Source organism: Diadema antillarum, unplaced genomic scaffold (assembly GCF_040938485.1).
Source record: "Diadema antillarum isolate AM-2024a unplaced genomic scaffold, OU_Dant_1.0 seq00000718_RagTag, whole genome shotgun sequence".
Classification (NCBI taxonomy): Eukaryota; Metazoa; Echinodermata; class Echinoidea; order Diadematoida; family Diadematidae; genus Diadema; species Diadema antillarum.
Genome location: NW_027271622.1, coordinates 36,977 through 50,026, shown reverse-complemented (window position 1 = coordinate 50,026; position 13,050 = coordinate 36,977). Strand labels below are relative to the sequence as shown.

At 40.5% G+C, this 13,050-nt stretch overlaps 1 protein-coding gene across 1 annotated transcript; it reads left to right on the top strand.

Annotated features, from left to right (window-relative positions):
* Nucleotides 1-942: 942 nt before the first annotated feature.
* Nucleotides 943-1,575, top strand: LOC139737976 (uncharacterized). Its single transcript, XM_071648643.1, has one exon. The coding sequence runs from the start codon at nucleotides 943-945 to the stop codon at nucleotides 1,573-1,575; it is 633 nt and encodes a 210-aa protein (XP_071504744.1).
* Nucleotides 1,576-13,050: the final 11,475 nt, after the last annotated feature.

Here is a 13,050-nt window from a genome sequence, read left to right as displayed (position 1 = left end):
AATGGTGTATATACATCACATGTAACACAATGGTGTATATTCATGTTATGTCAAAACGACTGGTTACAAGACTAGTGTGCAAATAAACCAGAGAAACACATGTGAACTGCAGACAATTTGTGTCATGTCTTGTTTAATGTCTACCCTAAAGACATTACAAATTGGCGACGAGGATGGGATCGCCGTCTGTTGGGAAAAGTGCCAGAACTTCAGGGGACTTTAGAAGTTCCAGATAAGCTAAAAACTGGAAACAATGGAACAAAATTGCCTGCAGAAGGGGATCTTTTAGAACTGGTGGCATACAGCTTTGCAGTGAGTAACAACGTGTGCAGTTACCTGTGCGGTTGCATGTACTGTGTGTGACTGAATCCTGATCCTGCTTACGCTTACCGCACCACGCACCAGCATCGAGTAGCAAAATGGCGACACCCATTACCGGCAGACTAGGTCAGTTTGACAGGGCGAGAGAGCCGTTCACATCCTACATTGAGCGGATGGACATGTTCTTCATAGCCAACAACATAGTAGAAACTGGTAGTCCTGCTACAGATCCAGCAATTTCCAACAGAAAGAAGGCGATACTGCTGATGGAGATTGGACCTGAGCATTATGGTACTCTCACCAATCTTTTGGCGCCAGTCAAGCCAAAAGATGCTCCATTTGAGACGATCATCTCCAGACTCCAAGAACATTTTAACCCCAAGCCGCTGGAAATCGCAGAGAGTTTTCAAGTTTGGCACCCGCAAACAGAAACAAGGTGAGACTGTGTCAGATTTCATCGTTGCATTGAAGAATTTGTCACTGCACTGCAATTTTGGAGAGTTTCTCGAGCGAGCGCCTCGGGATCGTTTTGTTTGTGGACTCTTGGATGAACGTATTCAGTCAAGGCTTCTCAGCACGCCTAAGCTATCGTTTGGGGAGGCGTGTAAGTTAGCTTTATCGATGGAGATGGCATCGATCCAGACAAAGGAGCTGCATCCAGTTGCAGCCGTACATCATGCTCAGTCTTCACGTTCCAGTTTTAAACTGAAGAAAGCTAGCAACAAGGCAAGCATCAAGACTGAACAGAGCTGTTACAGGTGTAAAGGAAATCACCCAGCGAGTACGTGTTCTTTTAAGAATGCAAAGTGTTACAACTGCCAGAAAGTTGGACACATTGCATCAGCGTGTCGACAGCCGAAACAGCAAAAGCCTGGTAAGCAACAGCGTAAAGGTGCCGTGCATGGTCTTGAAGCCAGCAATACCAGACCAAGTGCCGAGTCGGGTATGTACTGTGTTTATGCTGCGACTGAAACATCTCGATTTCATACTACTGTGTCGTCGAATGGTAAACCGATTGAGATGCAGATCGACACTGCCGCTGACCGGTCTATCATGAGTGTAGAACTGTACCAAGCGCAGTTCAGTCATGTTCCCCTCACAACGTGTGTAACTGAGTTACGGACATACTCCGGTGAACTTCTCGAGATTTGTGGGCAAATGAGATGCCATGTTCAGTACAAGGGTGCATCCATCAATCTGCCAATTATCGTTGCGAACTACACAAACAAGCCGACAGTGATTGGTCGTGATTGACTTGCTGAGCTACAGCTGGATTGGAACAGCGTATTTCGCACTACATCTCCATCAAACGATATGCTGCAGCGATTCAGTGATTTATTCGAGGACAGCTATGAGGGCATCGTCGGTGAGGAGGCACATATTCGCGTCCGTCAAGATGCGCAACCTGTGTACTGCAAGGCCAGACCAGTACCGTATGAACTTAGGAGCAAGGTTGAAGCAGAAATCAAGAAACTGGAGGAAAACGGTGTTCTTGTGAAAACTGATCACAGCGACTGGGCGACTCCAGTTGTTGTTGTGCCCAAAGCAGATGGTTCTATGCGACTGTGTGGGACTATAAAGTGACAATCAATCAAGCGGTGGACGATGAGCAATATCCACTTCCCACGTCACAAGACTTGTATGCTCAGCTAGCGGGATGTACAGTCTTTTCAAAATTGGATTTGTCACACGCGTACGCTCAGCTAAATGTCAGTCGTGAAAGTCAGAAATATCTCACGATTAACACGCATATGGGGTTATACTCGTACACCAAGCTCCCGTATGGTGTAAAGTCATCGCCTAAGATTTTCCAAGCGACAATGGACAAGATACTGCAGGGCATTTCTCATTGTTTGTGCAATCAGGATGACGTCTTGATTGCCACGGCGACACCAGAGGAGCACAAGGAGGTGCTTAGCGAGGTGCTGAAGAGACTGGATGAGCATAACATCAAGCTGAAACGTACGAAATGCTCAGTCATGTGCCCGGAAGTAGTGTACTTAGGTCTCCGTGTCAATGCTGAGGGTTTGCAGCCAGTGCCTGAAAAGGTGAAAGCCATCATTGACTCCCCGACACCCAGAAACGTGTCAGAGCTGCGCTCCTTTCTTGGTATGGTGCAGTATTATGCGACGTTTCTCCAAGACTTGGCAACAGTGTTATCCCCGTTGCACCGCCTACTCCAGAAGGGTGCGAAATGGCAGTGGAAGAAGCCACAGGAAGACTCGTACGTCAAATGTAAGTCGATGATCACCAGTAGTGAACTACTTGTGCATTACGACACAAGTCGAGAGTTGCTTCTAGCGTGTGATGCATCAAATTACGGCGTCGGTGCAGTAATCAGCCATGTGATGGAGAATGTGATGAGAAGCCAATAGCGTTTGCATCACGGTCTTTGACGAAGAGTGAATGCAACTACTCGCAGATTGAGAAGGAGTCATTAGCGATAGTGTTCGGAATCAAGAAATTCCATCAGTTCCTGCTAGGTAGGAAGTTTACGCTAGTGGCGGATCACAAGCCATTGGTGTACTTGCTCGGTCCCAAGACGGGAATCGCAGGGATGGCAGCATCGCGTATCCAGCGATGGGCAATTCTGCTTTCTCAGTACGACTACGACAGCAAGTACACGACGTAGAAAGACAATGCAGTAGCCGATGCATTGTCACGTTTGCCTTCGGAACAGTCTGATGTAGGTTGCGAAAGCGCTATTTACACAACAAGCGTTGTCGATGACGAGTTTCCCATCACAGCAACTGAGATTGCTACAGAGACTAGAAAGGACTCAGTACTGAAACAAGTGTATGAGAATACATTGCATGGTTGATCAGAGGTTGTACCTAGTTCAATTGAACTTAAACCATTTCACAGTAAACGTAATGAGTTGTCATGTGACCAAGGTTGTGTTAAGTGGGGTCACAGAGTAGTGATACCTGCAACATTACGACAGAGAATACTCAATGAGTTACATGCCGAACATTCAGGTAGTGTTAGCATGAAGGCCGTAGCTAGAAGCTACGGGTATTGGCCAGGCATAGATAGAGATCTAGAATCCATGGCAAGTGAATGTAGTGTGTGTCAAAACATGAGATGAAAACCAGCAGAAACCCCAGTCAAATCATGGGCATGTTCAAAGAAACCATTTCAGAGAGTTCATGTAGACTTTTGTGAGTTTGGTAATGAGCACTTTTTGATACTCATTGATAGCCACTCTAAGTGGATTGAAGTGAAACACATGGGATCAAACACTACAACTGAGAAGACCATAGATGAGTTGAGGTCTATCTTTGCATGCCACGGTCTACCTGAAGAGGTTGTATCGGACAATGGAACACAGTTTCGGTCAGAACGATTTGCTCATTTCATGAAAATGAATGGTATTAGACATGTACTTGTACCCCCATACCACCCACAATCCAATGGTGCTGCCGAGAGAGCAGTTAGAGTAGTGAAGACAGCTCTTAAGAAGCAGGTGTGTGATGGTAGCTCATAGTACACAATGAAACATCGTCTTGCTAACTTCCTCATCATCTGCAGATCAACTCCTCATTCCACAACAGGTTACACCCCAGCTGAGTTGCTGATGAAAAGAAAACTCAGAACACATGTGAGTTTGGTCATGCCAAATCTATCTGAGAAAATTCAGAGCAAACAAGAAAACAACATCGTTTCTCAAACAGAAAGGAACGCATCTTCTCCGAACACAATCACGTTCGCGTTCTAAGTCCTCCCTTTAAGTCCAAACGAAGTAAATGGGAGATGGGCAGAATTGTCACTAGATGTAAAATGAAGAGGTATCTGGTCGAAATCAATGGGAAGATCAGAAATGTACATGTTGATCACCTGATCTTGGCAAAGGATATTCAGGATGATGTGCAAAGGTTGCCCACCAGTGAGCATGTTCCGCACAGTGAAGGTGTGAAAGAAAGGTCTGAAAATGAGACTAGTCCAGAAAAGACTAGCCCAGCAAAGGTGGTACCTGACAAAATCCAGCCAAGCATGCAGAAAGTACCTTTGAGAAGATCAAGTAGGGTACATAAGCCTGTCCAAAGGCTTGAGTTGTAAATAGCCATATACTGGATAAATAAAGCCAACTCAAAAAGGTTTTATCGTAAACAGTCATACATGGGATAAATATTTCCTCCCTGGAAATCCACAAAAATTATGTACTGCATGTCAAGTTTATGTACTACAGGTACAATAGGAAAGTACTGCTCTTTAACTGTAGTACATATGTACGGAATTGTATTGATACCTTTTATATACCCAGGTTGTAAGCACAATTCAAAAGGGAATCATAACTGAAGTTTTATATACTTAGTCTGTATGCAATGCTAAATAATGCATTGCACAGGAATGCTGATACAATTGTATATGCAGGTTCAGTGTCGTTTTCATAGGTGGATAAGCGCAATTATGTGTATGCATAATTCAATTACATTTGGCAAAAGTAGTTGAAACTTGAAATCAGCACTGAAAGGAATTACAGGAAAACAACCAACTGGTTGATGTGTAAGTATACATGTGTACATCCGTGTGTCTTGTACATACGTGTCATATTCATGCATTTGTTTGTTTTTACATGATTCAAGTGGAATCATTTCTGATCAATGAGTCATAAGTCTGACTTATCAAAGCAAGGAGGTTTAATGAGATGTTCTCAGGATGGGAATTTGCAGATTCATGACATGGTGGAATCCAAAGTGGATTTGTGAGTGTTAAATTTTTATGGCACAATAGTGTGACATACAGGTGTAAGTTTTAATGGTGTATCAGTGATAATAGTACATTATCTTTTTGAGGGGGGAGCAGTGTTGTGTACACATCACATGTAACGCAATGGTGTATATTCATGTTATGTCAAAACGACTGCTTACAAGACTAGTGTGCAAATAAACCAGAGACACACATATGAACTGCAGACAACTTGTGTCATGTCTTCTTTAATGTCTACCCTAAAGACATTACAAAATTCAAATTCAAATTCAAGTTTATTCCGTTTTTCGACAATGAAAATAACAAAACATATATCACACTTTCTCCAGTGATAAAAAAACGTATCAAGGAAACAATGTGAATTTAGCAGAGTGAACAGTACTTGTATACTTACAGTAAAGATATATCACAATGCCTGGAGTAAAATGAAATAAAGTGAAATATCGACGTACACAAGGCGAAAAAACGGAGGGACTCACTGAAAAGACAAAGCTTGTAGAATGTTGGCCCCTCGGGAAAGAGAGAATCAGTAAAAATATTGGTAACAATCGGCATCAGAACAGCAACAAAAAGGTTTGAAGCAACAACAGCGATAATGTTTATGACAGCAAGAAAAAGAAAAAAATGGAGAGAAAACATTGTTTAAAAGAATTGACAAAAAAGAAATAGTAAAGAAATGGAAGCCCACAAAGAGTCAGGCAAAAAAGGAAAAGACACATAATGACAACACTAACATATAAACAGACATAAAACGACACAGGGACAGCGACGAGGCTAGTTAAGCGCAAAAAACAGATTCATCAAAATCATATATCAAATTAATCGTTTTGGAAATTGAAGATCATAATTTTCTCTTTGTGGAATAAAGATGAGAAAGGAAATTGTGTCAGAAATATCACTTATTTTGGAACTGTCAGAAGTTGATTCACACTAAGGGCCTTCCGTCGATGCAGGTTTGAATTTGAATTTACATTTTGATGGTGTAATCGATTCAAGTTATAATCGCTAATGTTCATTATACGCGTAGGTGAAAATTTTTTTCAAACAATTTTCATTTCGACTCCATCATCCATCCTTGAATACAATTAAAAATTTGTCTTGCGAAATGTGTAATTATTCTACAATACAAATGTAATACAAAATTAATTGTATTCATGTATTCATCCTCGCACTAATTATCAAATGATGGTATCAACTGATTGGCGATGAGTCACCAAAACCTACTAGTATAATATCATGTACAATATATTATAAAAACGTAATACCTGCATTCAAATATTTATTAAATATTAATATAAGTATCTATATAGATACCTATGGTATTAAACATCATATAATTAACTGCATTTAAAATCGTCACGGAAGTAATGTCATTACACAGTTATTGATAAAGAGCAAACAAAAAGAATACATAATTATGTACACAGAAGCAAAAACTACACAAAATGTACATAATCAATCAATACCTATGATAGAGCATTACTCCCCCATTGCTCACCAATCACCTCATCATCACTTCCCACCCTGGACACACCCCAAGCATACCTCACTTTACTCTTAAGGGCACATACAAGTGCATAAAGAAAAAAAATAACACCCACACACACACACACACACACACACGCACACACACACACACCCACACACTTACACACACAAACCAAACACAGAGCCTGTTCACCAAACACAATCTACTGCACAGCAGTCATGCAAAAGTAGCTATAGATGTGGAGTAAGGATCACCGTGTTATTATCCATTAAACATTGGTTCAATGTCCTGCTGTGTAAGGCCTTGCTTCATTGCTAATTTCCTTTTTTCTTCTTGAATTTCCAACATTTTGTTTAATTTCCCTTATTAATAAAGGCCTGTTCCTTTCCTTCAAAATACAAACATCATTCCAGTTTACCAATAATATCAAATGGTTTATAAAGTTGCGCTTTCCAATATCCTCCTTTTTAATACTTACATAAGCAGATTGCTAATCTAAATTTTGCATCTGGGGTAAAACAAAGACTTGACTTCACAATTTCCAAATCTGATTAACTTTTTCACAATCAAAAAACAAATGCTCATAGGTCTCAACCTCAGAATGACAAAACGTACGTTGATTATATCTCCTGCAAAACCAAAAGAAAATAATTTATCTTTGATATAAAACCATATGACATTGTATATTGGTTAATGCAGCTTACAATGAAGAGTATACTTAAGAGGTCTCAGAAAGTCAGTCTAATATCTACTTCCAAAAATATTATATAAACCAACTAGAGTACTTAATGCTGGTGATGTTTAATCCTTCCGTCATCAATACTTTATAGATACTTTTTGATGTGACATCATATTTGGCAATTTATCGTCAATATTTTTTTTTTTGATTGCGTATCCTCCATATTCAATTCTCGTTTTACTGTACCCTTCCACGATGACGGCAAAGCTGAGAACATTTCATATATTTTACCAAACATTTCTTCATTTTTAACAAATCACATAATCTCTTCTCAGCCTAAATTCACCACTCATATCTACCAAACCATGAACTTTATATACATTCAAAAAGGCTTGCCGCATCGTCGCTGCAACGTCGCCGCAACGTAGCCAAAATCTCCTTTGTTCCAGCAGGTTTGAGAGACGTAGCTGAGACGTCTCCGAGACTTGTTGAAGACTTGAAAGAGTGTGTCAAAAATCTTACCTGTGTTTCCTCTACTCCTTGGAGACCCTGTTTGTCTCCAGGAGATATCGCAGAGACTCCGCGGGGACAAGACGGTCACCACCTAGCATCAAGGCCAACGAAATAGTCTCCAGGCATTCTGCATTATCTTTATTCGTTGAGATGCCACGAGTTGACAAGTTCTCGGAAACTAACATGTATATTGCCCCAACGTTGGCAAAAAAAAAAAAAGAGAGCTTTCAGGGATTTTTCATTTATTGGACAGACTCCCTGATTTCGTTCCTGAAATGTTTGAAATATGCATTTTTTTTTTACATTGTGAGTTTCGCAAAGTTTATCTCTTGTTTTCTCCTTTCGGTACATATCCCCTTTCTTCCTGTCCACACTGCAGTATTACCCGGAATGATGCATTCACTCTCCATGCTAGGTCATTCTCTCTCATTTTTGAATTTTACAGGTAGCTTTGAAGTAGCTTTCGTCATGTTTTTGTACTTTTGCTTGCTCTGTTGCCACATGATATTGACATAATCACAGTTGTGTGATAATAGTTCTACATTCCTTTTCCTTTTCCAATATATCTTCAATTTTATCTTTATTACGCCGTTACAACTTCATGTTTTCTAATTTTCACACAGTCTGGAGACTATAATGCGACGACGGATCAAAGGACTCAGTAAACGTTTACTACTATTTTCGAAGAGGAATGTTTTGGGCATTTTTGTGTCATTCCTTATTTAATGTGCTTGCGGATCTATTTTTACGACTCCCACGTATTCCGTTATTTCAAGTCAAATTCGATTATTTTTTTCTTACTCTGTTGAGGGCAATCACACACACACACACACACACACACACACACACACACACAGATTGATCCAAGCAAGAAATGAAACTTTGATGCTGTATACTCGCTGCATGCCGAAATCATATCGTTTTATGGAATGAAGATTCTGACGAAATCAAGAGGATATGAAATATCATCGTGATGCATTTTACCTACAAAAAGAAATTCATGTACATTATAATGTTTAACCCATAATTCTTTCTAACACCTATGAAAAAACTTATGAAAGTGTAAAGCATTGTTTTTGATGTTGAAAATTGCTTTAATACAGATACATGATAATCAGCAATGGTTGTGTTACGCGATATGCATACATGTATGAAGATTTGCCAAGACGTCGGAAGACGTTGCATGATTAATGTCGCTACAAAGGCTTTGGGAACAATGGAGTTAATCTTGATGTAAACTCACTTAATATGATAAAGAGCATCTGTGCTATGTTGGCAGTGAATAGCATGACCGAGTTTAGCTATATTGAACACGTTTACATTCTTATAAGATGTGAACAGTGTGTCAATGGTGGTGGGGCTGTCATGAGAACTACTTGCTCAGTGATTCAAGCTCGACACTTGCTTCCGAATCAGCGGTAGCGGGAACAGCTTCTGTTCTTTTCCTATCTATGCATCGGACACGGATGGCGTACAATCCCCATAAAATGGCCTGAGCCAGCAGCGCTGCCAAGCTCGCGCCCACCACGGTTGCGGCCGCTACGCCTGGGTGGTTTTCGAAGTCGAGAGTGTAAGAAATTGAGGGGTCTCCGAAAGGGTTCGTTCCCCCGGCTCTCCAGTAGATGACGATGAAGAGCAGGTAGACAACCAAGTACAAGAAGGGATAGACCACGTGTACGAAGCGGATGACGATCAGGGTGAGGAAGATTTAAACAGACGACAGTAGGAAGCGGATGGATGCTGATGTAGAGCAAGTTTGGTTCCTTTTCCGATATGACAAAGTTTAGAGCCCCCCAATCGAAAGTAGTTACGATCATGGAAGGAGTGGCGGTAATGTTAAAGAGAAACCACTGAATCTGGTATCGAAATTTGTCTGAAAGTAAAACAAAATATGATTATATGCAGAGAAAGAAAGAATTACGATGATCAATGCTGCTATGTTATGCGTTTATGACTTTGGTACGCATGGTAAGAGAATTGATAGCAGTTTTGTTGTTGTTGTTGTTGTTCCCCCAAAATTTCTATCAGGTTATACCCGGTCACACAGCACTCCACGTCTAAATCATGTACAGAAAGTTATGAAAATCTGTTGGACGTGGTCGTCAGTGGTAATTTTTGGTCAGTTTTAGTTTGGCTGTGCTTTTGTCATCAGTTTGTACGGGGTACGGCCGTCGGCGGCTGTTCCACTGTTGAAGCACTGCCTAAGCACGGCTAACCACGTCCAGCCACGTGTATGTACACGGAAAAATCCATTTGTCAATGATAAGCCGCTAAACACACGCTATTTCCCGCGATACCAACGCGTAACACGCGTCAGATGACCGTGCTCTGCCCGTGACAGACCGCTAAACTTTCGCGTCTTACCGCTTCTCCCCAAGTTTTAATCACTGCCGGAACACGGATTATCACGTGTGTTTCAAGTGTGTTGCACGTCTTTACTTCGTGTTCCGCCCTTGGTTATCCGCGGAATAAAATGTTGAGCAGTTTAAAACTTTTTACCGCGTCCGACTCCGTTCCGATTTTTCCCTGCGTCCTGCCACGTCTATAAATCGACCGTAGCTCGTCTTAAACTTGACATCAACGCGAACAACATCGTCTGCTTCACGGGAGACCACTTTTTAGACGGATTTGGCCGTGATTAAGCCTTAAAGTGCTGTGTGACCGGGGCTTCGTGTCGTAATCTAACTTACATTTATTCATTGAGGGAATCTTATGAGTACCAGGTGCCCATGCTGGCAGATTACCCAAGCCCAAGAATGATGTGAGAACTGGAATGATTATAAACCAAGTGATCAACAATGTTTACAGAAAGAAAATATTAGCTGTTAATATCGTCTCTGACAAGGATGTGTAAAATCAAGTTATGACAAACAGAAGGAAATAAAATCAAAATGATCACTAAGTGCTCTATACACGGTTAAAACCCGTGTGTGGCCGAATTCACCATAGGAAATACTTAGATTTTCCCAAAGGCAGTGTTGTAATAGACCATTACAGAGACAGTTTGAAATCATGATGATTTTTCTTTGACTTGAGTGTTGTGTGTGTGTGTGCGTGTGTATGCATTTATTCATCTTCGAACATCATTACAGAGTTCAGCAAATAAGTCACGCAATTCCTTCAATAAAGTCTCCACGTTGCTATGAAAAGTGTATCTGAGATAAGACGTTGAAAGAAAAAAAAAACGTTGGTGTCGAGGGGTAACCGCATGAAAGTGATCAAACTTCTATCTTGTCATCGATAAGATTTGCGGAAAATAATAGAAAACAAGCATCAGCAGTGGAATAAACATAAGATTTTGTTACAGGCTTTGTGTTTATACATTTATAGCTTCCTTTTTCCCCTGCCCATTTCCACTCCCGTCATAAAATACGCAACAAGTACCTTCAAGTGCTGCATTTGTCCTGCTCTTCTTGAAGTCCATCACAGCATTACAGCAGGCAAAGCAAACATAACATTTTCCCGTAGAATATGTCTAAAAAGCGAGGTAAATGAGGAACTTCGGGCCCAGTGCCTCCTCTGCCAATACGACATAAGTGATTAAAAACGCGAAGAAATATGCGGCGAGTGCGAACCGATAGAGGGCTTACACGCAGGTATTCTTGGCTGAAAGAAAACAGAGATGAGTTTTTGTTTTGATATTCGAAACATTCTTTTTACAGATATGGCCTACTTTTCAAGTAATGTTCAATATTGCGTTAATCTGACAGTAGATGTTGGAGTTCCATTTAACAATCGTTTAAGGCAGTTGTTTCGGAAATAACCCTTCAGCACCAGCGCAGCCTATCATAGCATCGAACTTGAAATCATCAGATTGAAATGATGATACAAAAGCTGAAATTTGCGAACACTGTTAAATACGCATTATGCGGAAGTTAATCTCATTCCTTGGTTGTTTGTATATTTGTTTGATTTGTTTTTATTGGATTATTTTTGAACTGGATAATTTTCATATTATACACCCCACCTCATACACACGTGCTTTGAAGAGACGTCTTTGAGTCGTCTGCAACAAAGTTTGAAGTCCGTCCATTGCACGGAATACCACTTTCTGCTCTCGTCTTCAATATTCAGTGTTGTCTGAACGGGTGGTGGTAAGTCCTTCGATACTGGACAGCATGAATATGGATTCAAAAATAAAAAGTATTTTGATTCTCGAAAGCGCGAATTGCTCACATCCTTTTTTATTCTTCATATCGATTCAATTCATTTCAATTCAAATTCAAATTTAATTCAATTCAAAATTCAATTGCTAAGTCTCTCAGGAAAATATTATGCAGACATTGCAGAAAGGGTGGACTAAAACAATTTTTTATCATGTAACTACGACTATTCGACAGCTTTTCGAACGGTGGAGGATGTTACACCCATCTTAGTTCATCAGATTTTAGTGGTTTTATGAAGAAAACAAACAAACAATCAATCAATCAGTTATGAATAAACACAGAAAGATAAACACCTCTTTGCTGTAGATACTCCTGATTGCATTTTTGCCGAAACTTTCGAACAAGGAAAGATATGATGAATATGACAGCTGGTGTTCCAACGAATAATCCGACGATGAGACCGACGTTATCACGTTTTCCTGAAATTTGATATAGACACTGTAAAGGCACATAATGTACTCATTACCTGCTTGATTGATAGAGTAAGAAATCATCAAACATACATAAATACCTCTATGATATTCAATCATCAACTTGTTTTTCATACTGCACGCTTGAAGAAGTAGCTTCCTAAACAGGTACAAACGGTTTAGACGTTCTAAGTAGAATTAATTGAAAATACACGTGACCTCGAAACAACATGGACGTACTGTGATTTGAGCTCCGTAACTACGAGGTAAAATCCACCTGCATCGTTGTTTTATGGCGTTGAATATTCGACCAAATTATGGACAATTGTAACAATTCTGACACTTCTTCAAGCTCGAGGTCATATTTTCTGAGAAACCGTTCGTTTAGCCAGCAAAATCGCAACGCTGTTTCTACCATGTCCACAAAATCACGCAGCTACGCTACGGAAGAGTCTCTGACTCAACTCCGTACCACGTTTGACGGTTTCGCGCAACAAGTCTTGGATAAGTTGGACAAAATGAATGATGGAATGGCAGAGGTACGTCGAGAGATCAAAACCATCAACGATACCCTTGCCGAACTCCAAAAGTCAGCGCAGGATTCAGCAGATAGGTTGACAGACATCGAGAACAAGAAGTTACCTCAGCTAGAGAAAGACAGGAAGAAAACGGAAAAGGATCTGTTTGATGCAATGACAGCAATGGAAATACACGACAGGAAACAAAATTTGCTGTTTTATTGGATTAAGGCCGAAACCCAGA